At 37.6% G+C, this 26,794-nt stretch overlaps 2 protein-coding genes across 2 annotated transcripts in view; one reads left to right on the top strand and one right to left on the bottom strand.

The window, feature by feature from the left end:
- Window positions 1-18: 18 nt before the first annotated feature.
- LOC135746708 (UPF0575 protein C19orf67 homolog) lies at window positions 19-4,230 on the bottom strand. Its single transcript, XM_073814217.1, has 6 exons — window positions 3,798-4,230; window positions 3,427-3,571; window positions 1,124-1,224; window positions 765-935; window positions 517-678; window positions 19-406 (listed from the first exon to the last, which is right to left on the bottom strand). Exons 1-6 carry the CDS (start codon window positions 3,881-3,883, stop codon window positions 262-264), a joined length of 810 nt encoding a protein of 269 aa, XP_073670318.1. The 5' UTR covers window positions 3,884-4,230; the 3' UTR covers window positions 19-261.
- A 2,593-nt stretch (window positions 4,231-6,823) lies between these two features.
- Window positions 6,824-26,794, top strand: part of LOC135746786 (serine/threonine-protein kinase N1-like) — a 56,651-nt gene continuing 36,680 nt past the window's right edge. Inside the window, exons 1-2 of the mRNA XM_065265485.2 lie at window positions 6,824-7,290; window positions 7,394-7,518. Coding sequence (XP_065121557.1) covers window positions 7,498-7,518 — 21 coding nt within the window. The 5' untranslated portion in view covers window positions 6,824-7,290; window positions 7,394-7,497. The remainder of the gene's footprint in view (window positions 7,291-7,393; window positions 7,519-26,794) is intronic.

The following is a 26,794-nucleotide window of genomic DNA, read 5'->3' as shown; positions in this document are numbered from 1 at the left end:
AGATGGTTTGAAGGAACATTTATTTTTGAACCTTTGCGTTGTTGAATGTGTGGGTCGTTTACCATAAAACACAGTAAAAATGATACAGTACAAAGCTAGCACACAAACAAACCAAATGTAAAATGAACGCTGAGTTAAGAAAAAAAATAGGCTAAAACATTTGAACTATGAAAATCGGAGCATCACAACTGCTAACAACACAAACTAACAAATGTAAACAATACTCTTAGTCTTTACCAGAGGCTTTGTGGATGTACGACCTCATGTTTCAGTGACACATGTAACATCTAGTTCCTCAGACAGCAGCACCCCCAGCAGGAAGTCTGTGGCAGTGCAAGATGGCGGCTCCTCGTTTCCCAAACACAACAGCTGCTTGTATTGACCACAAGGGACTGGACACAACACCCTTTAACACATACATGATAAAATAAACTAACCCAACACTGCTATGTCAGATGCGATATATGTAAGGTATTTAGAAATCAATTATTTTTGTGACTGAAGGCATTTCATTACCAGTCAGCGATGTCGTCAGACTCAGGGTATGTCTGGATCCACTGACCAATAGACCAGATTCTCATCATTATGTTCTTTCTCTCTGTTGCTGTCTGTCCTTCATTATTTTCTCCTGTGTCGTCATCTGCTTCCTTGAGTACATCCTCAAAACACAGAAAATAACTGTGGAGATAGGGGTGACAATGGGTGAATTTGAACTACTACTTTAAATGGCTGTATCTCTGACATTGTTAGTCATGGAAACTCACAATTCTTCACTGTGACATCCCTCCGCTTCTATCTCTCGCTCGACATTCCAGCGCATACGCTTGTATAGCCCGGTACTGGCTGAGGCAAGAAAAGGGGTGGGGCAAGAGTACCGGAAAATTGACAGCTTTATGTTGTCTATTTGAGACTGGCCAATACAGAAGTGTGAGATACTGTAAAACACACACACACATTACAATTTTCAGAACAAGTTGGGTTCTTCAGACAAAAGTCATTATTTAGTGTGACCTCCTTAGGCAGTAAGCACTTATTTAACTCTTTTGAGGACTCCTGGATACTGTCTTGCTTTGTGCTTAGGTGAGATCAGTATCGTCTTCATCTATAGTTTATAAGTTTGTACCTCTCTGGATCGGTTTCCTCTACAGAGATGATATTGAAGGAAGCATACATTAACACCAGCTGCTCCAGACGAGAGCACAGTTGCTGCGAGAACTGCAAAAGCTGTAATGGGACATAAACAAAGCAAACATTAGGGTTCCTGCATGTTCCTACAGAGTTCCCAGCTTCTCATGTTCACGGTTTTATTTCAGTCACTTGTCATTTTTCGGTCACTCGCACCTGCCACAAGTGAGTTTTGCCGCAGTTGGCTTGCTTACTGGGGAACTGCTGACATTAGTTTAGCATCTTGTTATGGTCCCGCTACAATTTTAAAGGCATCACTGTTTCAAATTTGTAATTGTGTGGTGCTGGGGTTTCTTTATGCTTTTAACATGGCTGCTCATGGTATTAAAAAACTTAATGACATACAACAACTCAAAAACAAAAAGAGAAACATGTCACATAACTTTGGAAAGCTGAGATTCTTGTGATTCGATTGATAAAAACCTTTGTAGATACAATCAACACAGCAGGTACAATTAGTGTCCTTTTTAGGTTTTTTAGCCTTTTTCAGGAATGCTAAGGCAGTGGTTCTCAAACTGGGGGTCCTTTAGATGGTGCCAGGGGCCCTGGTTTTATGACATTTTATAAATTGCATTAATTTATTATGAATTCTGTATAATTAAACCTCAGAAAAATAAGGCTACTATACAAAAAAAAGTGTAAAATGTACTCAAAAATAAAAATCCTTAATTTGCACAAACTTTTTTAAAGTAAAATTTTCTGCTTTTTTAAAGTGAAATAAAAAAAAACATTTGAAAAATGAAAAACATTTGTTAAATAATTAAGTTTTATTTAAGAAGTTAGATTTATTTTAATCGTTTAGGTAAAGTCTATAATTTTTTTGAATATTGAAGCATTGCTGTCCTAAAAATATTAAATAAATCTTATTTACTGTTGTATGGTCAATTTGTATTTACTGTTTATTATTTTCTTCAACATAGTTCTATGGACTTAGTTACTCATTGGGGCGGTTTAGCTTAATCCAGGACTAGGCCTTAGTTTAATTAGGAAATATAACTAGTTTTAACAAACATGCCTCACTAAAACATTGCCTGTGTGCATTTTGAGGTAAAACAAAGGGCACTGATGTATTTAAAGATTTGTAAGTGCAAGTTGTTTTCAGTTTGGACAGCTCTTTAAAGTGTTTAAGTCTAGGACTAGTCTAATACCTGTCCGGGAAACCGCCCCTTAGTGTTATAAATGGCATTATAACACAAAATTCATGACTGACCATAAGTCAGTCATTGAATACACTTGATTCTCCACAGAAACGCACACAAAATTGTGTTTTTGATATGCATTGTCAGTACTGTGTAGAGAAATACAAAGAAATGTTCTGAACGGAGTGCATGTAAGGAAACACTGATTATCTGAACGGCGACTTCACAAAATTATCATTTACAACAAAACAACATGAATAATATAAGACCTTAAACCTTTATGACATTTTATTAACAAATATTTAAGTACTTCAAGTTGTTATCAGTTCTTTGTCTGTGAAAAATCTTTAAAAAATCAAAATATCCAGGTGCAAAGGATTGTGGGTATTCCTTACAACATGTTTAAATAATTTTAAGTTCATTTCACTTGAATGTTTTAGTTTAATGAATTTTATATGCTTAAGTTAAATGAACTCAGATTTTTGACTTGAACGCGCTAAAGTTTTTGATTAAAATGTACTTAATTATTTTAGGACTAAGTGCAGTGACTATAAAATGGTTAAAATATACAAGAAAATATATAATACGACTTACTATTTCCACACAGTTCATTTTGTACATAAATTGTGTATTTATCAGAATGTTACTTAGGAAAATCTAGTTCTCAATAAACGTTAATATTACTATATAGAAATTAAGAAGGTTAATCTAATATAATTTACTACACCAAAAATTTTTTTTTATGTCATCAATTTTGGGGGGCCAAGAAGGGCGCAAGTGGGGGTCCCCGTACACAAAGCTTATTTTAGATGTCTAAACTTTCACTACATATCTTAAATTATATCAATGCCATTGTTTGGTCTCAAGATTAACACCAGTATTTTTTTTTGTAAAGTATGTTTGTAAAAACTACTTAATTGTCCTAATATAACTAAGTCCTAGTCCTGGCTTAATCTAAACCCTGTCCGGGAAACCGCCCCTTATTAACCTATGACTTTTTTGAGTACCATTCACTAAACCATGCTGTTTCTCTGTGTACACAATTATACAGTTGATATATAATGGGGCTCGATTTTTACCTACAGTGCAAAGTGACTCTCACCTGTGTGCGTATGTATATGGAAAGGGGTGGGTGCAGAGGGTGGGAGTTTCTTGCTGTGGACTCCAGGTAAGTGAAATATGGCTGGCAAGTTTGCAGGAACATTGTAATAATATGGGCCAGCCCATCATTCTGGAAGCCATCTAGACTGTAACAATCATAATATAGAAAATTTTACATATGTATTTATTTTTTTCAAATGCCTTTTGACTGTTAAACAATCAGTTTTGCATACACTTCATTGTCTTTACTGTGAAGATGGTTTTTTCTGTTAAGGAATGAAGTTTGCGCAGGACTTCTAAGTGTAATTTAACTGTTATATAAATGGCACTTTATAAATAAACTAAAATCCCGTTTTCTAGGTTAAATCACACCTCCACACAAGCTCTGCCTGTAACTCATCTGCCTTATTCAGCAAGTACTGAAGCTGTTGTTCGATGGGAGCAATTTTTTCATCCATCACTCTCTGTTCCTGATAAGTTGAACCATTCGCTGCGTCTTCAACCAAACAACACCTCGCATCACCGAAAGATGGCGCCACCGCACTGTCCTCTGCCAACAAGATGAGCAATTTTGATAAGCATCAGTGAGGTTTTGATTTCCCCCGTCATAATATTATTTTTTTTACCTTCCAATGTAATCTGTCCTGTCATCGCTTCTGTTAAAGACTTGGTTTCTTCATCTTCCTTGCATGATGAATACAACTCATCGTCCCCAATGCTAGCCATCATGATTTAGTCAGCTAGCCCACAACCACTGTTACAATTAACTAATCTAAAAACACATTCAAAGGTAAATGACGACTGATGTTGCCCATATAATTGATAATTACCCGTTTATAAACACGTCAACACTAAAATCAGCAATTAGCTTAGCACGTAATATAATCATACTGAGATGTAAACCTGTAAAGGTAAATAAGTGTAAACCTACAATTTCAGAAACTTGACTAACCGGTTTACCTAACTGTTGAAATGTTGAATAACTGTCTTAAGTAATTGTTGACTTCTTATGAAATATCATGCTGTTCCTGTGACTAACCTAATAAATCCAAACAATAAAGTTAACTGATCCAAAGTGTCGCGATTTTACGCACTATTTACACATGACCATATTAGTATTTCCTTTTCCCACTCTTCTAGGACCCCGCAACCCGTCCAGCCTGTTGAAAATGTTGTTTTATGCTCTTATTCATAGTATTAAAATGAAAATATATAATTTAACGGACAAGTTAGTGTAAATTCAAATTAAATTATACATTATATATGTTTTAACGTTATGATTTCTATTATCTAATCATTAAATCTACTCATTAAAATCAATTACCTTATAATGCAATGTTGATTTAAAGGGAACAGTTCACCCCAAAATTTTAATTCTGTCATCATTTACTCACTCTCATGTTGTTATAAACCTGTATTCAGTTATTTGTTCTGATGAACACGAAGGAAGATATTTTGAGGAATATGTATAACCAAAGCTTTCGTGAGCCCTATTCACTTCCATAGGAGAAAATAGTGTGAAAGTGAATGGGGTTCACAAAGTGTTTGATTGATAGTTGCCCTGAAATGTGCTGAGGTTTATTACTAAGCTTTGTAAAAATGATTATGTGCAAAATAAAATTTGTAAACTCTATAATAAAGTATTCTTATTTTTTTAACCAAAATAAAATAAAAATTTGAGTAATTTAGATAATTCTAAATAAAACATTATTGAGTAAATTCAACTTAATGTTATAATCCATTTAAATTTGTAAGAAGGAAATTGGCAATAAACTTGGCAGTAGTTCCCAGCTTTGCATGGGAATGCATTTGGAGAGTAAAATTAAACACTATTTTATGTGTTTTTTACTAAAAAGAAAGACTTAATGTGTTTAATGTTCATTTATCTTTGAGATTTAGAAGAATGTCTGTTTCTTCTTTGAGTTTTGTGGTTACCATCATTCAGAAGAGTGGTGCTTGTTTAAAGATTGTAGGTGACAGAATGAAAATCATGAAGTTACTTCACTCAACTAGCAATAACTGTGATATGCCAGTACTGAGACCAGTCTCTTCTTACTTGCGTATCATAATGTGGTATATAACAATAAAAAAATTCAGAGGAAGATTTCCCTAAACAAGTTAGTCTTTAAATGTTTTGGTAACAATATTATACATTATATTTTAAGTAAATATCACATATTTTATACAGTGCAATTTTACTTAACTTAGTTAAGTATATTAACTTAATTTCTACGTGTGAAATTTACTTGAAATATATGCATGCAAAAACTTGCAAAATAAAAATTAAGTAAATTCTACTTTTTTCAGTGATAATTAACAAAATCTTCAATCTGATGTGTCATGTTGGAACAACATGAAGGAAGAATTATATGAATGTTTCTATTTTCATGTAAATTATTTATCTAATGAAAAATCTGTTAGTAAAAAACTCAGTGAGCGTCACATTGGAGACAAATGTTATAATTTAGAATAATGATTTTCTTTAAATTTCCTCTGTAAAGGTCTTTATCAATTTCTAAATGTTTGTTTTATTCCAGTTGCCAAAAACACTAAATGTTGCTCAGGTAAGCTTTTTAAACCTTTAAAAATAGTTTAGATACAAATAAATTTCCTGTTAAATGGGACATATCATGAAAATCAGACTTTTTTCATGTTTAAGTGCAATCATTGGGTCCCCAGTGCTTCTATCAACCTAGAAAATGTGAAAAACAACAACCGAGTACTTAGTTTTTGGTAAACCATTCTCTGCAAGCACGTGAAAAGGGTCACTGAAATTTGTCTCCCCTTGTGATGTCAGAAGGGTATAATACCGCCCCTTAGTCTGCACTATCCAACCCCGGCACTGCCATTTAGTGCAGAGATCAACTCATTTGCATTTAAAAGGACACACCCATAACGGCTCATTTTTGTCCACAACTACAAAGTGGCAATTTTAACATGCTATAATAAATTATCTATATGATATTGAACTTAAACTTCACATATGTACTCTGGGGACACCAAAGATTTATTTCACATATTAAAAAACCTTAAATGTCCCCTTTAACTTATTTCCTTATTTCCCGAAATGTAGTTATTTGTTTTTCCATGTAACTAAGAGGAGAGTAAATATTTGTGCTGCTGTTTTCCTTACAATGAAAGTGAATGTTGTCAAGGGCTAGCTCAAAAAAAAACACAGCATAGAATTGTCATTAAAGTTCTTATAAAGCACCGTTTTGTTTAAGTATTTCTTTAACCATTTCATTAACAGCACTTTTTCAGTTCATGCAAAGTTTGACCTTTGAACATGTATATGTTGCAGCGTGAATCAACAGTTTGAAATGTTGCCTTGCCACAAGAGTGTGATGAAACCAATTCATTTGCCTGTGGACACAATGCGAGGTCACGTGGCCCGCCGGAGCACGCAACCGGCGCCCTGGCTGAGTCCATAGTGCGCGTACCCGCGGGTTTAACGAACGACCCTCCCGCGCGAGCCATCATCACTGGCGCGAGGCATACAGAGAGGCGAGACGGAGCGGTTTATTATTACATTTCGCTTGCTGTTAATGTGGACTCCCCGGGCCTAGTTTGATGACGATTCGGCAGTTGCGATGAATACTCGCGTGGGTGTTTTCGAGTGATGCAATGAGAGAAACGACACTTTCTTGCCCGTTTACCCTGCCCCGTGCAAGCCGCGAGCGCGGTGCATGTATGCGGCTGTGACGAGCTCCAGCAGAAGTACGTTAAGATGCCGTTATGGACCAATATGTGCGACTTTACGGCGAGATTTTGGTATCGAGGTGCAGTCTGAAGATCGAAATATTGCAATATATTTAGCTGATGCTTTTAATTCACGCAATTCTTTAATTTTGGCCCCTGACTGGAGGTAAGTGAACGGGAGCTGAGCCAGGTCTGACAGTAATGCAAAAACATTTATTACAAGCGGAGAGTTTCAATAAACTGGTTATAAGGTGCTGGATTTTACACAGTTACATTGCGAGCTGACACAAGCATAGGACCTCTTTGTTGGCGATCACTGACAACCTACCAAGAGGAAAAGGCTGATTTGGGTGTCCAGACCATAGATACAGCCATGGCAAATGACTCAATCCAAGTAAGTCGACTGATGTTTCATTCTCTTAAACCTACAATGACTCAATGTTGCATGATCATGGTTTATTACAGCAGAAGTAATCCCATGGATTTGGGACACACAAGGGAATTGGTTTTAAAAACCGGGAAAAGCCTTCATTCTAGTGTAAAGTCAGTGAATCTCAGTGTTTTTTACTTCAAGCCCCCTATTGTCCACAACAATATGTGAAGCAGGCAACCCATTCACAGATTCTGCCCAATAAAACTTAACATAGCTTAACATAACTAAAATATGTTAATTCATTATAAAAATAGCCAAACACTAAGAGCTTTTAGTTGTTTTAACTTATTTTAATGCAGCTTTTGTCTTCTTTAAAAAAATGTTGATGCCCCCTTGGAAGTTTGCTGAGAAGAACTGATCCAAGTAATGTCTCTCTTTCAACCCTTTATGTGAAGGGTCATTTATTTTCCATTAGGTTGTAAATGGACATTTTGGTGGCTAAACATAGACAAAATGTTTAGGCTGTACACTGTTTATCTTGAAAGCTTGCTCTGTTTCAGACCAGCTCTCTCTGTGTTAAACGCAAATATTTATGTTTTCTCTCACACTCCTTATGGTGGCTTGTCGAAGAGTTGGGGGTATGAAATCTTTTCTAAATGAATCAAAAGTTATGTTTAGGTCTTGCATAAATTACCATGACACTTTACATTGGTGGTAAGGAGAACATGTGGAAAATGTTAAAGGTTTTCTGATTCATAGAACAATTTTATATATATATTTTTTTGTTTATGGAAATGTGAGCCAGACTTACAGTACTTGTCATGTAACGTGGCCACATATGCTGACCAGATTTGTTGGCAAAAAAATAAAAATCATCATGGTTAGACAGATTAAAACTGTTAAAGACTGTTGTGTAGCACTTTTAACCTGACTACTATTAGGGGTGATATAATTACAGGTACATTATAGTGGCGGTTTCCCGACAGGGTTAGGATTAATCCAGGACCAGGCCTTAGTTATTTTAGGACATTTAAGTGGTTTTTACAAACAATCCTTACAAAAAACAGTACTGTTGTGCATCTTGAGAACAATGTCACTGATAGATATGTCAGTACAAAGTGGTTTTAAATGAATGCAGCTCAAATATGCATTTTAGACTAGGATAAGCCCTGTCTGGGAAACCGCCCCTTAGTGTCCAAAGTAATTTATTTCTTCTTGTCTCAAATGGTTATTTCGCAGTATGTTACGTTGCAGACAGTAACCGAATTGAAACTGGCTAATTTTGATATCAGGAAATTATAATTTTGAGTATAAGACAAAAAATATTTTATAGTTATGGAATATGGACAATAACAACTTGTGATCCATGACAATGAGTACCAATCTATTAAAATATAAAAAATATAGCCATTTAAAATCAGATAAAAAGCGCACACCTTTAAAAAGCGCATACAATTATTTTTGGACACCAAATGTTCCTGCAATTATATAGTCATCACACACAAAACAGAACTCTTAAAGAAGTTTGTGTTTCAAAATCTACCAACACTATTGTCAATAAATAATACATATATCACACATTTTGATTAAATTGTATGTAAAATAAGTGGTAACACTTTACAATAAGGTTGTATTTGTTACATTAGTAAATGCATTACATGAAGTAACTTTAAAGGATTACTCCACTTTCATAAAAATAAAATCCTGTTAGTTTTCTCCCCCCATGTCATCCAAGTTATTTATGTCTTTATTTGTTTAGTCGAGAAGAATTATGTTTTTTGAGGAAAACATTCCAGGTTTTTCTCATTTTAATAGACTTTATTGGACCCCAACAGTTTACAGTTTCAATGCCATTTAAAATTGCAGTTTCAACGCGACTTGTACACAATCGCAAATGAGGCATAAGGGTCTAATGTAGCAAAACAGTAGCCAGCGGGACCTTACATATTTGCGTAAGCACGGCGAATGGTCATGCGTTACATATGTGAAACGTACATTTGCGGAGCGTTTTAAACAATACACTGAAACAAAAATATTAAATAGTATTATTCCACATACAACAACATCGAAACGGTCCTTTTTCTCCACACTTGTAAAGGCTGGGGCGGTAGTTTCGCAAACGTCATGTGTGACCTTTTGACGTGATTACGCATTAAGTGAGGTCGCGCTGGCGCATCACACAACAAGACAAGAAGTTGTTTAAAGGTACATGTTTTTTATTTTCATTGCCGAAAATGACAATCGTTTCAGTAGATAAATACTCTTCTGTGTTGAACTGCATTTAAACTGTAACTGTTGGGGTCCAATAAAGTCTATTAAAATGGGAAAAACCCTGGAATGTTTTCCTCCAAAAACCTTATTTCTTTGCCACCGAACAAAGAAAGACATCAACATTTTGGATGACATGAGGTGAGTAAATCATTATGATTTCTTTTTTATGAAAGTAGTTGAGTAATCCTATAAGTAATATAGTTTCAGCATTTATTAATCTTCTTTATTGCCTGTTAAAGGAATAGTCTACCCTTCTGCCATATTTAACTATGTTATTACCTCAACCTAGATGAATTAATACATACCTATCTTTTTTCAATGCGTGCACTGTACAGCGCGTTGTGAATGTGTTAGCATTTAGCCTAGCCCCATTCATTCCTATGGTACAAAAAAAAGTTTTATTTTGTGGCACCATACTTACTGGTATAACTCCTCATGTAACAGTCTTTAAATAGGGAAAACACAGAAGTGTTTGGTGCTTCCCTGTTTGGTACCATAGGAATGAATGGGTCTAGGCTAAATGCTAACACATTCACGGCGCGCTGTACAGTGCACGCATTGAAAAAAGATAGGTGTGTATTAATTCGTCTAAGTTGAAGTAATAACATAGTTTAATAAGGCAAAAGGGTAGACTATTCCTTAAATGCCAATAGTGTAATTTATGTTAGTTCATGATACATAAACTAATGTTAACAGATACAACTCTTGATTTAAACATGTATCAGTAAATGCTGAAATTAACATAAACTAAGGTTAATAAATGCTGTAGAAGTATTGTTTATTGTTAGTTGATGTTAGCTATAATGCATTAATTAATGTAAACAAATACAACCTTACTGTAAAGTGTTACCAAATAAGTACATTCAATTCCCACAATTACTCAGCAGCAACAATACTCCTATTATTAGTTTTTTTTTTACGATTTTGACATTTAGACTTTTACACTGCCTACTTTTCACCAGTCTGTATGACTGTACGCGAACATGGAACATTGTTATTAGGAGCAGAACCACTGTTTAAATTGGGGTCCGGACAAAATTATATGGATGGGCTATGGCCCCTATAAACCCAGCATTACCTTAAGGCCGAAGTATAGGTATTTTTTCCATGTACAGTGCGAGTATACTGCATGAGCACGGACAGATTTTTGAAACCCTGCATACATTGTACACGTAGGTCACGCATGTGCCTACAGAAGAATGTAGTATGTAGCCCAGAAGATTTTGTCGCACTGCATTTTGTCGCATGTGTCCAACGAGTCAAATAAACTATACTTGTGCGCATACATTCACGTACACAGACTACACTCCAGGCTTAAGATATATTTAGTTGACCCCTCTTCTTATCCCAGGTCCAGGCACTTTGTTTCCTGTTGTACCGTTTCCTACGGGATAAGAAAGAGAATACACAAAGAGACATGTGTTAGGAGACACTTGTCAGGGACAGATGGAAAACGCACTAGTAATGTGGTAGTGATTCTTACTGTTACATAAAGCTTCCCTCCTAATGTCTTTAGGGCAAAGCCTCGCACAAAGGATGAGTAAGCAGCAACTGTTAGGAGGAATGTGATTATGTCAGCAACTGAATGACAACCAAGTCACATAATGAGAAAAGTTTCTGGTTTTCTAAGAACTTCCTTAGCTTTTCATTATTCATAGATGCAACACAAATTTCCTTCTCCTCTCACACACACAGCAGGAGATTTTGCATCAGACTCGTCCATCGTATTATCCAACAGTTTATTTGCTCACCACACTACTTGTTCACAGATGGGGTTGACAGAACTTAATGTTATGTGCTAGAGCTTTCTGCAAAGCCTCGTCCATGCAAACTCAAATATCCTGTCGTGTTGTGCATCGGCGTGTTTTATTAAGTAAGTTCCTGCTATGCATTAGACCAGCTTAATGGGGTGGTAAGAGTAAACCAGTTTCCCGTTTCCTGTCTTGTCTTTACTTCACCAGCTTTTAACGCGACTGCATATTATTTGTGTCAATAATGATGGCAAATCAATGACCAGGAATGTATGCAGTTTTTACAGTTAGGTACCTCATACACCTTTTCGTCTATAATTATGTCATTTTGTCTCTCAATGGGAAGCTTTAGTGCAGCGATCACTCCTGGTCAATCAAATTGCAGAGATGCCTTGTGGTTGTTTGTGTTGGATTGACACCAGTTGGATATTTTGTTAGTATTATTAAAGAACAGTTCACCCAATAATTAAAGTCCTGTCATTATTTGTTGTCCAACCCCATCATTTTAAACCAACATGACTGCACTCTCAGAAAGAAAGTACCCCTTTTAGAAAGTATGTTACAATTTTGTACCTAAAAGGTTGCCTATTAAGATGCATATTGGTACCTCAAAGTTACATATCAGTATCTAAATGTTACATACAGTATTAGGAGCTTTTTTAAAGCCCCCCTAACCTAAAAAATGCACTTTTAAATGTGTTTCTATCAAAAAATGAGTTGCCAGTGTGTGTGCAGAAACATCCTGTTATTATACAAATCCATCTATTATTCGTTGTGTAATCTCTTTTATACCATAACAGTGACACAAAACAGGCTGTTGGGGATCCCCCATTAATGTGGTGTCACATTGATTACGCTCCAACCATAACCATAGATATGTATAAAGGCTATGTCTCGCCTGCACTGCTGGCCAATTGAGTGGAACGTCCGCATTTGGCGGCCATCTTACCACAGTCAGCTCGCTCATTCGTAGCATTGTGGGTACTTTTAAATTACCATAACTTGCTTCATTTTCTACCGATTTTCACACGGTTTGGTTTGTTATAAACGTCAAAGATGTACCTATGACACTGCATACTTATACAAAAAAAAATTATGAAACATGTTAAAGCATTTAAAATTATAGCCACGTTAATAACGTTTATAAGAAACCAAACCTTTGACAAGTGGTAGAAAATTTAGCAAGTTATGGTCATTTAAAAGTACCTGCACCATTAAAATTCAATGCTATGAGTGAGCGAGCTGCCTGTGGTAAGATGGCCGCCAGGTAATGACGATAGAGACTCCGCCGTAACACGTCTGGCCTTTATACATATCTTTGACCATAACGGCTCACAGACTCCGCCTTATGAGCGAGTATTTCAACCTTCTGCCAGAGACATGTTTTGATGTAGTCCAAAGCATATGTGTAAGCGCTCTACACCCTTCTTTGCATTCAGGAAGGGGAACAGAAGCTTTCTTTTAGGGATGCACCGATACCACTTTTTTGAAGTACGAGTACGAGTACTTGCATTTCAGTACTTGCCGATATCGATACCGAGTACTTAATAAACAACATGATTTAAATTTACAGGTAACAGCTTTAGTCATATAATTTAACAAAACCAGAAGGGACTAGTTTTCCAGTTTGTTGTAAACTCTGCCTCTTTGGACAACACGAGGCATTAACCCCTTACACGCCACTCAAATATAGACATTTCTCAGACCGTGGTATCGATCCCTGGTATCGGGGGACTTTTAACGAGTACGAGTACTTAAGAAAATGTGGTATCGAGGCCGATACCCGAATCGGTGCATCCCTACTTTCTTTGCATTTAAAGAAACACACACATTGCAGCCACAAATGGCTATTAACATTGTATAATGAGAGATCTGTGGTGCATTTTGAGCTGAAATTTTACAGACACATTTTGGACTGGTCATACCAGAGACTTGCTGAAACACCAAGGTTAGTGTCCCTTTAAGAGTACTGTCCCAGTGACAGCTTTTGTACCCTTTCCTGACAGTGTGGAACATAACAGAGGGTTTATTACTATATAATGAAAACGAATGAGAATATTTAAAAAATAAAGTTTTAAAAGCACAAGTCCAAGTGGATAGAAGCAGCCAGCGGATATTCTTAAAAAAGTATCTTTTGAATGAATAACGTGTCTTTGAAATGCCAAAAAAGACAGGGCTGTATTTCTACTGGCTAGAAAACTTGTAGGTGAAACCCGATTGGCTGTGGTACATTTAGCTGATTTGTGCAGTTTTGGTGGGGATCAGGAGGGCACTGGTGCCCGGACATAATGGCCTTCATTGTGTTTCCACAGCTCCAGATTGTATTCTCTATAGCTTCATGTCCTGCTTCACCACCACACCCTTAGCCTGTTTACTGACCCTCAGGAGCATATGCTTGTACAGCTCTGCTATCATGTTTGCCTTATCCTCCTGGGCAAGGTTTATGTCATTGTTTAAGCCCTGGATCAGAGTAACTGGTGTTTATCTTTGGTGGTTACCATAAATATCCCTTGATACTGATGTAAAGCATGCTCCCGTTTGTGTTGTCTGTCTAGGCCCTTCTTATTGCCATTGGCTCAAAGGCATGTAGCACATCGATCTCTACAAAAGGAATGCTTGTGTATTTCTGTCCGTAAGCTAATCGACAGCTGTTTTAATACTCCGAGTGGTTCGGAAACTTGATCGCTTCCCTCCCCGTCTTTTCCCCAAGTGTAAAACAGCTGCATTTTCTCATGACCTCATAAAGGCAAACTCTGCCCATGTGTTGCCGTAGCCTTGTGCCGTTCCGGCTCCTCCCTCTTGTGACTTCATTGGTCGTGACATCAGTTGCCATTATGAGTCCTGCTCATTATCCCGTGCTCTAAAGCTCGGCATTAGAACAGCTTTGCTTGCATAACTATCCCATTACTAAAACCACATTGCCATTATTGCAATGCTTTAGGCTTGTCCTCCATACATTGATCTTGGTGTAAAGTGCTCATTTACTTTGTAAATAGTAGGCAATCCTCTTGATCTCTCGTCTTGAATGAGTCATCAGTTGTGGTTCATTTACACGTTCGGCCATTTGGGACGAATTAAACATTACAATATCAAACTTAGTTTTTTCCGATGTGCTAAATGAACGTTGTATTCTTCTCAAAGTGTAATTAAAAACCAATGTGTCCTCATTTAACACTCCAGAAATGAATAATTTCAATTAGTTGCGCTTTGTGAAATCATTTATTTGGAACCACCCTGTTAATGCATCCTAAAGCGATGAATATTTAATGATTTGAAAGCCAGCATACTCCACCGAAGACACATCCTCCCATCCACACTGCCCTGTTGCTCTTTGTCTGAGAGCTGCAACAGTTAGGGTGTTGTAAACTGATCTGCAGGGTGTAGTAGCGGCTATAATCTCGCTCTCTATCCCTCTCTCTCTCTCTCTCTCTCTCCCCCATCCTCTTTGTTTAAAGCAGAAATGCCAGCTGCTTTGCTTCTCCCTATTCACCCCCACCCCAAAATTCCCCCTCTCTATCTGTCTCTCTTTTTGCCTTCATCATACTGTTTAGTCCCCTGGCTCTCTTAGATTTCAAAGCTTAATTTTGGATTCAGTGATCATCATTCAGTGCATTTTGTTTGGTGATATGATTGCTTTGGCAGAATACGTAATATTTTGGGGGATTTTTCCTCCCTTTTTGTTTCCCACACAAAAGCCCATCACTGAAATTTCAGTAGCCTTTGAAATAATTTTTTTCATTTAGGAAAATTGTGTCATTCATTTTATTTTGAAATGTCAACAGAGCTCATCTGATAAGGGATTTTCAGTGACCGATGTCAGTAGCGATAACTATAGAGTAGGTTGACGGATATTTAATACTGATTTATAAAACGGTTAGTTCCAGTCCTGATTCTAACAATAAAGCACAGCTATGACCGCTGAACCCAACGATTATGTGTATCACTGCGCTGCACCCTTAGCAACGTAAACATATGTGAAAACGTTCTGTTGCTGTTCACAGTCGGTCGGGAACTATTTTTTCCAGCAAATGCTACGATACAGCGCACAACCTCTAGTATCTGAAGCTGCATTCAGACTAGCAGCGACTAGGAGTAGCAGAGCGACACAATCTCATTTATTCAGGGTTTCCACATGTTCTTGAAATCCTGGAACGTTTGTGAATCTGGGGGAAAAAATTTAAAAAATCTATTTAAACATACATAGATACAGGTCATTGAAAGTGCTTGAATCTATTCTAAGCTAAATGTTTTCTGGAAAAAAATCCATATTATTCCCTGTGTAGTGTAGGATAATATCATAAAAATTCTAGACTTTTTAAGCACACGTGCTAAACTGTTCGCTTTAAAAATGCTTATATCTTCTGTATTGCGTCATACCAAAATGCTTTTTTGCATAGTTGTGTTTGACACATGAAATGTTTATTGTTATGCAAATTATGAGAGACTTTCGGGAGCGACTACCAATTAGAATAAAGCATTGGAGTTCACGTCATCCGTATCTCGTCAGTTACTGGAGTGGACGGTTCTCATTTGTTTGTGACAACCAGATTTAAAAAACGTCTCTTTTGTAAGAAACGAGCGTCACACAGTGACAACGGTCGTTAGCGATAACGCTTGTCATTTACTTGGAATGGGTGACGCGGCAGAAGTGAATCAGCCAATCAGATCGCCTTATGCAAATAACCTAGTGCAGATGTGTTGCGGTTCACTGTGATTAGCTGTTGTCACTATGATGATCGCGTCAGGTCCACGCTTCAGGCATTAGCGCTGATGCCCCGTTTGATTGTACCATAATTGCTTACATAGCCTATAGATACAATTTTATTTTGTTGCAAACTAAAATTCTGTGCACATTGGGTCCGAAATACTTGTCCAATTTTCGCATGTTAAAAAATAAATACGACCCTGTGTCATCAGTCACATTTATGCTTTCGTCCGTCATAAACAAATATTCGTATCAGGTTCAGTCTCTACGTTTTTTGCACAAGGTGTTTTGACATCAGAGCCATTGTACAAGCGAACGGCAAAATCAAGAATAGTGTCTGACAACTTGATCCACATCGTCTCACAGCACAAAATTTGACAAACAAAGTGCAGAATACAAAGAGACGGAATATAAAGAGAGCTAGAATGTGATTGTCAGGTATGGTAACCCGTACTCAAAATGTGACCTTTGCATTTAACCCATCCCGGTGATTAGTTCACACATGCATATACACACAAGGAGCAGTGGACAACTATCACTGCAGTGCCCAGTGTGTAACTGAGAAAGGTGCCTTGCTCAAGTCACCTAAACAATAGCTTGTTGCTATTAAATAGTGCTAATAATGATACAAAGACTTTTTTTTGCATTGCTGAGCCATTTTTTTTTCAAAACAGATAAATTACTATGTATCAGATACAGTGTGCAAGGTTTGTGTGCGTGATGAATACAAAAATATGCAAATTCCAGAATACTGTGCGCAAAGATCTTTAGTGTTAGTTTTGCATTAAGAGGTCAGCTCAGCACAGCAGTGGCCTATCTGGTCAGCATCTAGTGTTTGTCTTCATGTAGCAGCAAGAACTGTTGGTTAATTTATGTAGTTTTACATAAGCGAATACCACTTTTTTAATAATCTAAGACAGCATATTTATTGCCAGCCAGATACACATAGGGGCGGTTTCCTAGACAAGGCTTACTCTAAAAACAAACGGTGCTATATAGCACCAAATGTGGTTCTTTGCTCGTAATCATAGAAGAACCATTTTTAGTGCCATATAGCACCGGTGAAGCACCTGTGAAGCACCTGTGTAGAACCATATAGTGCTATGTAGAACTATATGTGGTGCCATATGGCCCCTATATGTTCTACACAGGTGCTATACAGGTGCTTCACCGGTGCTATATGGCACTAAAAATGGTTCTTCTATAATTAAGAGCCAAGAACCACTTTTGGTGCTATATAGCACCGTTTGTTTTTAGAGTGTTATAGTCCCAGATTAAAATGCATGTTTGGGGTTTCTTAATTTAAAAACAACTTGCATAGGCATATCTTAACATATATCAGTGGCATTGTTTTGTCTCAAGATGCACAACAGTATTGTTTTGTTTTTTAATTTATTTGTAAAAACTAATTGACTAAGGCCTAGTCCTGGATTAATCTAAACCCTATACAGGAAACCGCTCCTAAGTGTCCAGACATTAGCTGACTAAATGGCCTTTCGCATGTGATTATAATTACTCAGTGTGTAATGTTTAAATTCGTTTTAGTTTAGTGAGATAAATAACAATTAACTATAATTAATGGCAATAATACAATTATTACAAAAATCTAAATTTGTGCGAAAATTGCACATGTGTGAATTATGGTTGTTTCTGTCTTTCTTGAATATTTTTCTTGAATACAGACACTTAACAGGGGCTATATACTTAACACAGTTTAAGTAAATATTTGCTTATGTTACAAGCTAAAGACAAATATCTTTCAGATGCAGTCGCGCCTCTGTTTGTCAGCAGATTAAACTTATTCACAGTGGAGTATGTAAGACAATGTTTTATTTAATAAAACAAATACATTTCTGTAAAGAAAGAAAGGAGATTTGTAAGTTAGGGCCACAAAAGTTGATAAAGAGAAGAAACCGTTTTGAATATGTTTAAGTGTAATATTATTTGACAGCAAGGGCAGGACCCACATGTTTTTTAGTCTGTCACCTTAGAAAGAAGGATGTGCACGCCTTCCTGTGTTTGTGTACCTAACCACGTGCATATGTCTGTGTGTGTATGCATATACTGTATGTGTGCAGAAAAGGGAAACTATAGGTCAGTGCGTCTCAGCCCAATCCCCTGACGCTGGGTGGGTCCAATTACACATAAAGTCTGTAATTATAAGTGTGTGAGTCTGTGTAAAAACAGCTCTGATCCCTTAGCGACATGTTAGCAATTACAACTCTTCAACAATCCCATCATTCATGCATTGTAAGATAACCTTTGAAATTAAATGACAAACAACAGCATCATCACTTTGAACTATTTTTCTTATTCAAACACACACACAGATTGAGCAGAGATAATGATAGATACATATAAGTTAAAATATCAATGTAACACAAGCCTGCTCTGAACCTGTTCTCCATCAGGATCAGATCATTTGCACAAGGAAGCTTTTATCGATTTGATGTCGTTGTACTTTATGCAAATACATCAGGCACGGCTTTTTTGTTCCTGCTTAATCCTGGATATTTTTAGACATTTATCAGACATGCATGCACTTGATATGATCAGTTCAGTTTCGGATATAAAGGCCAGAAACCTGTACGGGGTGTGGTTACAGACAGGTGTGTACACACACGTATCCATGACAACTGCTGTCATAGCAACCACAGTTAGTTAGTGATGTCAGAGGACACCGTCTCGCAGGAGGGTGGTAGGCCAGGAGCAAAGCTCTTTAACTAAGTGAAAGTATAGATCATGTTATGATATTTAAATAACGTTTTAACTTTTTTAATAAATTAAGGGTTTTGAGTTGAAAAGTCGATCATAATTTTAATGGTATTTTCAGATATATTATCCAGATATTTTTTTGTTTGCTAAAGAAAACGTTACTGACCGTAAAAGGAACAAAACCACAAAGAGGCTTTGTTCTTGTTTAGGTACAGTATCACAGAGAAATGGAAATTATCGTAAATGAAGCTACAAGTTACACAGTAACCTGCAATCTTTGTCGTTCACATGCAAATAAAAACGTCAAAGGGACAGAAATATGTCCTGTTCGCAAGCAACCCCCGCACACATCACATGTCTGTAATGTGAGGCTTATTAACCAAGCTGAGTCAAATGGCTCGTGTAAGTGTATTCCCTTGTGACACAGGATTTACCTCACCTTACTTACTTACATACAGGATAAATCACCTTTCATTCCTTATATGCCAGTATGATTCAGCAAAATGTTTCTAGTAACATCCTAGCTTCTAGTCATCTAGAGTAGCCTTTCAAAAGTACCTCTACAGTGCATATTAATACCTCACATATTGGTACCAAATGTATACATATATCTACATAAATGGTACATATTAGGATCTTTTAAAGGGTACTGTGCCAGTGACAACCTTTGTACTTTGAGAGTATTTTATTGCTGTCAGAAGCCATGTAAATATTGTAGTTTAGGTGTGTACACTCTAATGCTGGGTTCACACCAGACGCGGTAGAGGCGGCAAGCGCGAGTGATTTACATTTTAAGTCAATGCAAAGACGTGAATAGGCATACTGCGGCGCGGTACGCGCGGAAGGCGCGGTGCGGATGGTGCGTTCCGCGCGAATTGAGTGTTGCCGCGGGAAATGCGCGAGTTGAAAAATCTGAGCTTTGCCGGATTTTCGTGCCGCGTTAACCAATTAGGACCTTGCTGTAGTAGTGACGTGTCTCCAATGACTAGAATTTCACACGCGGCTTTCACGCACGAATGAAACAAGTAAACTCAAATGTTCAAGTGTCCAACTATGTGCGAATAGCCTGTTTTTGTCATTTTAATGTGTTAAAATGACACAGAATGTGTCACAAAAATGTGTAAAAATGAACACATCCTTTCTAATGGTGCATTCACACCAGCCTCTACCATTTTTATACATTTTTGTGACACATTCTGTGTCATTTTAACACATTATTGGCGCTTTTCCATTGCATAGTACCCCACGGTTTAGATCGGGTCAGCTCACCTCTATTTGGCTTGGTCCGCTTTTTCATCGAGTTTAGTAACACTTCGAAGTAGGAGGGATTATAGGCGTGTCGTTATATTTGTGCTGCCTACTGCTGTGACATCATACAAGTGAGAGCGTTGTTAGAATGCTATACATCCCCATACATTCATTTATTTCTCAGCCCGCCACAAAATTTAAATTGATCACCACTAATAGATGTTTGCACATCACGTTTATCACATAGTTTCTGTACAAACACCCATGGTGTCAGTTGACGTGCTCCGCTGAGCCTCATTTATGTTGCATTTAAGCATATATGTGGACATGCGCTTTGTGAATGTGCCGCCACAAACTGCAAGTCTGGAAAAAACTGGCACGGTGTTCCTGATTCTGTGGATGTTTTTTATTGTAGCTTAAAGCAAACCACAGATGACAACAAGTTTACTCGAGACAGTGCAAGCTAGCACGAAGGTAAAGCTAATCTTTTACATTATAGCGATGAAGCTGGTAGTGACAATTCTCTCAGACCAATCAGTGATCTAATGTGTTTTCGCGTCATGTGTTGGTATAAGCTTGGTAGCTTGGAACCTCAACCGAGGTGGTACCAAAAAAGTATCAGGTACTACGTACTGCACCCAGTGGAAAAGCCCCCAAAAGTAAGCTGACCCGACCCAAACCGTGTGGACCACCATGGGCCCTATTTTAACGATCTGAAACGCAAGTGCGAAGCGCAACGCGCAAGTGAGTTTGTGGGCGGATCTTGGGCGCTGTTTCTATTTTCCCGGAGAAATAACTCTTGCGCCGGGCGCAAATCAATAAGGGGTTGGTCTGAAGTAGGTTCATTATTCATAGGTGTGGTTTGGGCGTAACGTCAAATTAACCAATCAGAACGCTATCCAACATTCCCTTTAAACGCAAGGGCGCAAGTACCATGGCGGGTTGCTATTATTATGACGGATTTACCAGGTGCACGCCAGGAGCGGTTCACAGCCGAGGAGACCGACGTTCTTCTAAGAGCAGTCAAAGACAGAAAAGTTGTTTTGTATGGGGATAGGAGAAACCCGCCCAAATCAGCGTAGGTTAAACAGGCGTGAGAGGAAATAGCCACAGTCTCATCAGCTGGCATCCCCGTCATTGCGCCAAGCGCTACACTGATGTCAGGAGACGGGGGAATCCCAAGCTTGCCAGCACAAATCGGGCACGCCGTGTAACGGGAGGTGGATCTCCCTCTACACAGGACCTGACGCCAGCAGAGGACATCGCTGCGTCCACCCTCACTGCTGAAAGGGTTTGGGGGCTTTGAAATCGGACCCAAGAAACGCAAGCAAGGTCCAACCCCAAAGTACTCTTACAAATCAAGTTCCTATACATTAAGGTTTCTTATGAAAACATTTTAATTATTATTTACATAAAATAAACGTAATACAGCCACACAACAAACTTATGAAAATATTTTAATCAGTTATTTGCATGAGAATTTTTTAACGCAGCCACACAATAAATAAAAACTATCACCACAATGCTCACCACTATGATTCCCCTTATTTCGTGTATTAATATTTTTTATTGTAACAATTTATGATTTGCAAAAATAACTGTTGCATCTGTGTAGATTAGATGCAAAGTGTATGCGCATTGTGCACGCTATACATTATGGTCAAGCATGCGCCCTTAAAATAGCATAATGAACAACGCGCAACGCGCCACTGACTTTAAACTTTTTTTTTCTGGTCAGTGGCGCAATTGTTTTTTGAAACTGCAAAATAGCATCAGGGATGGTTTGCGCCGGAACACGCCTCTTTTTTTGCGCTGAACCGCCCAGGGAGCGCAAGTTCATTCCCTAGTTTGCCGACGTGCGTTTGTGGAGGGAAAAACCCGCTGTGCGCCGGTGCAAAATACGAATGATACATGCGTCACTGACAAAGTCAATTGCGCTGGGTGCAAGATAGGGCCCCATATGTCATTTTGTGTTAAACTAAAAAGTGTTGTTCCAATAATAATACAGAGATTTGTGTATTCTGGGACAACGCATTTAGTGTTTGTTTTTAACATATTCGTTCAAAGAGTGTATTAGCAGAAATAGTGTGAAAGTATATGTCAGACGTGAAAGTTTTTTGTTAATTTACAGTAGTTGAACTACACTAGTCAACATTTGACGTGGATCATTAAAGTTGTCCTAAGAGAACAAGCAACAGCCAGCATTTTTCCTTTGCCCGAGTGCCTCTCACGTAAATTATTAGATTTTAATGGCTTACATTTCTTCCCAGCCACAGAAAAACACCAAAGGTTTAAAAAAAATGCCATCAACATTACTATTTTGTTTTTGTTTGTTTGTTGATCACGAAGTACAAAGTGCTTGATGAGGAAAACTCTGTGTGTATTCAAAACCCGTCATTATTGTTTACAATGTATGGAATAATGCGCTGTGATTGGTTAAGCAGATTTATTGCATTCTGCAGAGAAGGAGGACTGGCGTTTTCTCATGGTTTGAAATAAAAGGGAGAAAAGATTTTGCGTTTTTTTAATGCCTTTTATCGCGTTTTGGAACCAAACTCTTCATATCATTTAGTTTATCTTATACAAAAAAATTCTATTAACAAACATCAATTATCTTTAATTACTACTTTAAGACTTCAAATAATTCACAAGCTTGTGCATTTCATTGATAGTAGTAGTATGTAGTAAAGAAGAACTGGGCCACCTCTTACGCTTTGACCCTAGGGTGATCTTCTTGTATAACCCCTATTACATGCACTACAGGACACTCATTGTAGTTAGGATGCACTTATTCCCACAATCACTTCTTGGACACTAAATTATATTTTAGTTCCTCAGTTTTTTTTTTTTGCAAAATCAAATCCTCTCCAAGGCCACTTTTCACTCCACCATTGTACTTGTATACTGATAGAAATCCGGTTAAGTAAGTTACTATGTAGTCATTTAAAATAAGTCAAATGCAGAGTATTTAATCTAGAGTGTAATTCACTGCAGCACAATGATAGCTCACATCGGTCGGATTTTGAGTGAGCACAATAGAGATTTAGGAAAGCTTTCTCCTGGTGATGATACAATGAAACTATTCATCTGAACTTAGTGTGCATTCACACAAACACACAGACACACACACACACACCATTCTTCTCAACCCATAATGAATACACTGGAAACCCATGGTGAAACACACAATGACCTCCTAAAGCACTCAGCACACACAAACACACTAGGGCCTGGTGATATTGACCGAAATTAATTTCTTGGTCATTTTGGGATAAATGTCGACCTACGATTAATATCTCGCTATTTTGTAACAAGTGGAATAAATGTTTACATGCAAGTCAAAGATTATGTGAGATACTGCTGTGTAATTAATCGTTTTTGATTTAAAAAAAATATTCAAACAATTACCAAAACAAGATATTCAAGGTAAAACTGTTATTGTGAAAATCACAGAGAAATCATGTTAAATAATCGAGATTATGATTTTGACCAAAATAATTGCAATTATGATTTTGCCCATAATCGAGCAGCATGTGAGATGTCACAATAACCTTTATTAACTATATTCCCGCCAGCGTGTTTTTTTTAAGTTGTCAGCCAGTGCCAGCATTTTTCATGATTTTCACAAAAGTTTAATGCCTTACAGAAAATGTTTTTCTTTAAATATATAAACATACAATATATCAAATGAAAGAACAGATCCTCTGCTTTAAAAAAAAATAATTTCATCCTATCATTAGTTCTCTTTGTATTACCTCTCAAATATGGGTAGGTTTCTTCAAAAACACAAAATTTTGACCAAAAAGCTGAGATAAATGCATTTTTGTAGAGGACTTTTGATAGAGATCAGTTTCAGAGCGATCCTCAAAACATACACGGACATACAGCTGTTTGCTCTAGGGCGATTCTTCCGGGTTTTATAAGTTGTGGAAGACCACCACCTGGTGGATAATAACGGTATTACGGATTGCAGGAAATACTCGTCATTGGCAGGGAAGCGTTTTCTCTTAAAGGCGCAAAAGAGGATGTTTTTCGCCGACTGAGAATCCAAAAACGGTTACTGAGTTTTTTAAATGAGCGCATGCGTAGAACAGCCTCCCTCCTTCACAGCTCATTTCTAGGGAACGCCTTCCAAAACTCGTGCACGAATATTTGAACACGAGTGTATGTTTACCATCGGCATATGCTGTGTCGCGTGACTCGCATCAGTGGATTCATTATGTGAAATGATGATAATAAACAAATAAGACGTTAAAACGTTAGATCAGTCGACGCTACTCCCATTTCAACTAGCATGTAGCAGAGTTTCTTCTCTACCGTGATGCAAATTCGAGGAGGAAAGCAGGATTGACAATGAAAACAAAACAAAACGAAACTTAAGACGGGGTTTCATGCGCTATGCGCATGCGTCGCCTGTGTTCAGTTACTGGAGCGCGCACGTCTCTCACAAGGATCGTAATGGCAGTGATTGACAAGCCAGAGGGCCAATCATTTATGCGATGACCGCATGAGCAATTGGCTGATGTTTTTAAGGCCCTATCTTGTGCACAGATGACGTATATTAATATTATTACTTTCAGTGCAGCTAATAAATAGTCTTTTATCATTTAGTAAAGACAGTTTCAAGTAATATTGCAAAAATGTATAAAACAAACATCCTCTTTTGCACCTTTAATTGACGAGTTAACTCGTCAATGGCGGGGAAAGAGTTAAAACAGTTTATGATGAAAATAAAATTCAAAGACAGGTTTCCTCCCTGTTTGAAAATAAAAAGGCCGATATAAACGGTATTGTCCTATAACTCAATATACTGCCCAGTCCTAACACACACACAACCTTTGGTAATCGGCCTGCATGACTCTCTTCTAAGGCAGTGACTTAACCATCAATAAATCTACCAACAAATCCACAAACCACATCAAAGCACTTCACACCAGACACACAAACACATTGAGGTTTTTTTGTGTAAGAGAAACTTTGTAGTAATGAGCGAAATGTGATTCTATAGTCTGCTATCTTGGATGTATTATTTCCACTGAGCTTGTTGCAGTAAGATTTGATGAATTGTCAAGAATCAGTCAAGCTGTGTCTGTGCCATCAGTGTATAATTTTGCTCCAAAATCTCCATATAAGTATGTTTATCTAGATACCGTCGTGTGTTGGTCGGCGTCCATGTCCATTCATCAACCTGACACTAAACGCTGACGCACACTACATGAGAATTTCAAGAATGCTGCAGATGTGTCCGTGTGTGTTTGTGTGTGTATGTAGCATAGAAGGCAACCACAAGCTTCCCGCCGACTTCCTTCCTATATTCCAGTGTTCATGGATATCATGGCCACATTTAGGCCACATCCACATGAACCCAGAGCTTTCCCTATGCAATCTTTTTTTAATCCATCTCTTCGTAAACATGGCGTTGTCTCAAGAAATGTGTTCTGTGTGAACAAAAGGCATAAACAAAGCCTTAAGGGGCGTGTCGTAGTGAGAACGTGTGTGTCATCGCAACAAGTTATTGTTCAGCTCTTTGACACAGGGGTTTTAAATACAGATCAATATTCACAATGAGAAATGTTTGCAAACTGGAATAAGGCAGAGGTCAGGAATCTCCTCACTATCCATGCTGAAACTGAGATCATTTGCCAGCATAATATAACTGCATGCATCATGTGAAATATTCTTGATCAGAAAATAAATGCACATGCGTGGTTTCTCCAGAGAGAGAAAGCGGATGATAAGCAAACCTACAAAGATTTCTGTGTATTTTCCATAGTTTGTGTGTGAAAAGGGCTAAAATATATGGATTGGCTGTACACACGAACATATAAGGGTGTCGGTTTCAGATTTATCCATTCTTGGACCCGGTCTGAAAAAGACGAAACGGCGCTACGACACAATATTTGTATGTTTACAGCTAAATGTGTCTCCGGGTGGATGGGCTCTTAGTTTAGTTTTTCAGAGGTTTCTTTTTGGGATGTGCATAGCCGCATCTTTTCAAAGATGTTTGGTTACCAAACATGTATTTAGTTGGGGGCTTTTAAATAAGAAACATTCACAGACATATACTAACAATCAAATTTTTATAGGGTTGTTTACATGATATTTTTAACCTGATTCAGCGGCTCAAAAACTAAACTCTTGTGGCAGAATACAAAAAACTGAGACAACAAAATTGTAAATGTGATTGGCTGTAGTGATAGGGTATGAATTTAATTCCCAAACAGTTAGGTGACTGACAGTTAGGTAACAGTAAGGATGCGCGGGTCAAAAACTAACGCGGGGTTAGTTGTTACACGGACCGTTTACATTGTTGCACCGGATTGAATGATTTGTTTTTCTGGTTTTGTTTTTACGCTGCCAAAAGACGGTCTCCCGCAAATTTATGGAAAGGTTTATTGTTTTTCCATAGAGTGTTTTGATTTCATGCAAGTAAATTTTTTCATCATATGTTTTTTTCGTTTTCTAAGTTGGGTGTGTAAGATACCAAAACCAATGTTATGTCATCTTAATCAGTGTCTGGTTGACTAAAACCCAGCATAATTTTGAAATATGTCTGCAGCTCTTAGCAATTTTTTGGTAGGCTTGAAAATATTTTGACCCAGTGGGG

Source organism: Paramisgurnus dabryanus, chromosome 4, assembly GCF_030506205.2.
Source record: "Paramisgurnus dabryanus chromosome 4, PD_genome_1.1, whole genome shotgun sequence".
NCBI lineage: Eukaryota > Metazoa > Chordata > Actinopteri > Cypriniformes > Cobitidae > Paramisgurnus > Paramisgurnus dabryanus.
The sequence above is the reverse complement of the archived record's forward strand: the minus strand, read 5'-3'. Positions and strand labels throughout refer to the sequence as shown.

Coding starts and splice junctions, on each gene's coding strand:
- LOC135746708 (XM_073814217.1), bottom strand. CDS start 3,883: ATGGATGAAAAAATTGCTCCCATCGAACAACAGCTTCAGTACTTGCTG. Junction 3,572..3,797: donor CAGGCAGAGCTTGTGTGGAG/GTGTGATTTAAC, acceptor TGATTGTTACAG/TCTAGATGGCTTCCAGAATG. Junction 407..516: donor TCTGACGACATCGCTGACTG/GTAATGAAATGC, acceptor TATGTGTTAAAG/GGTGTTGTGTCCAGTCCCTT.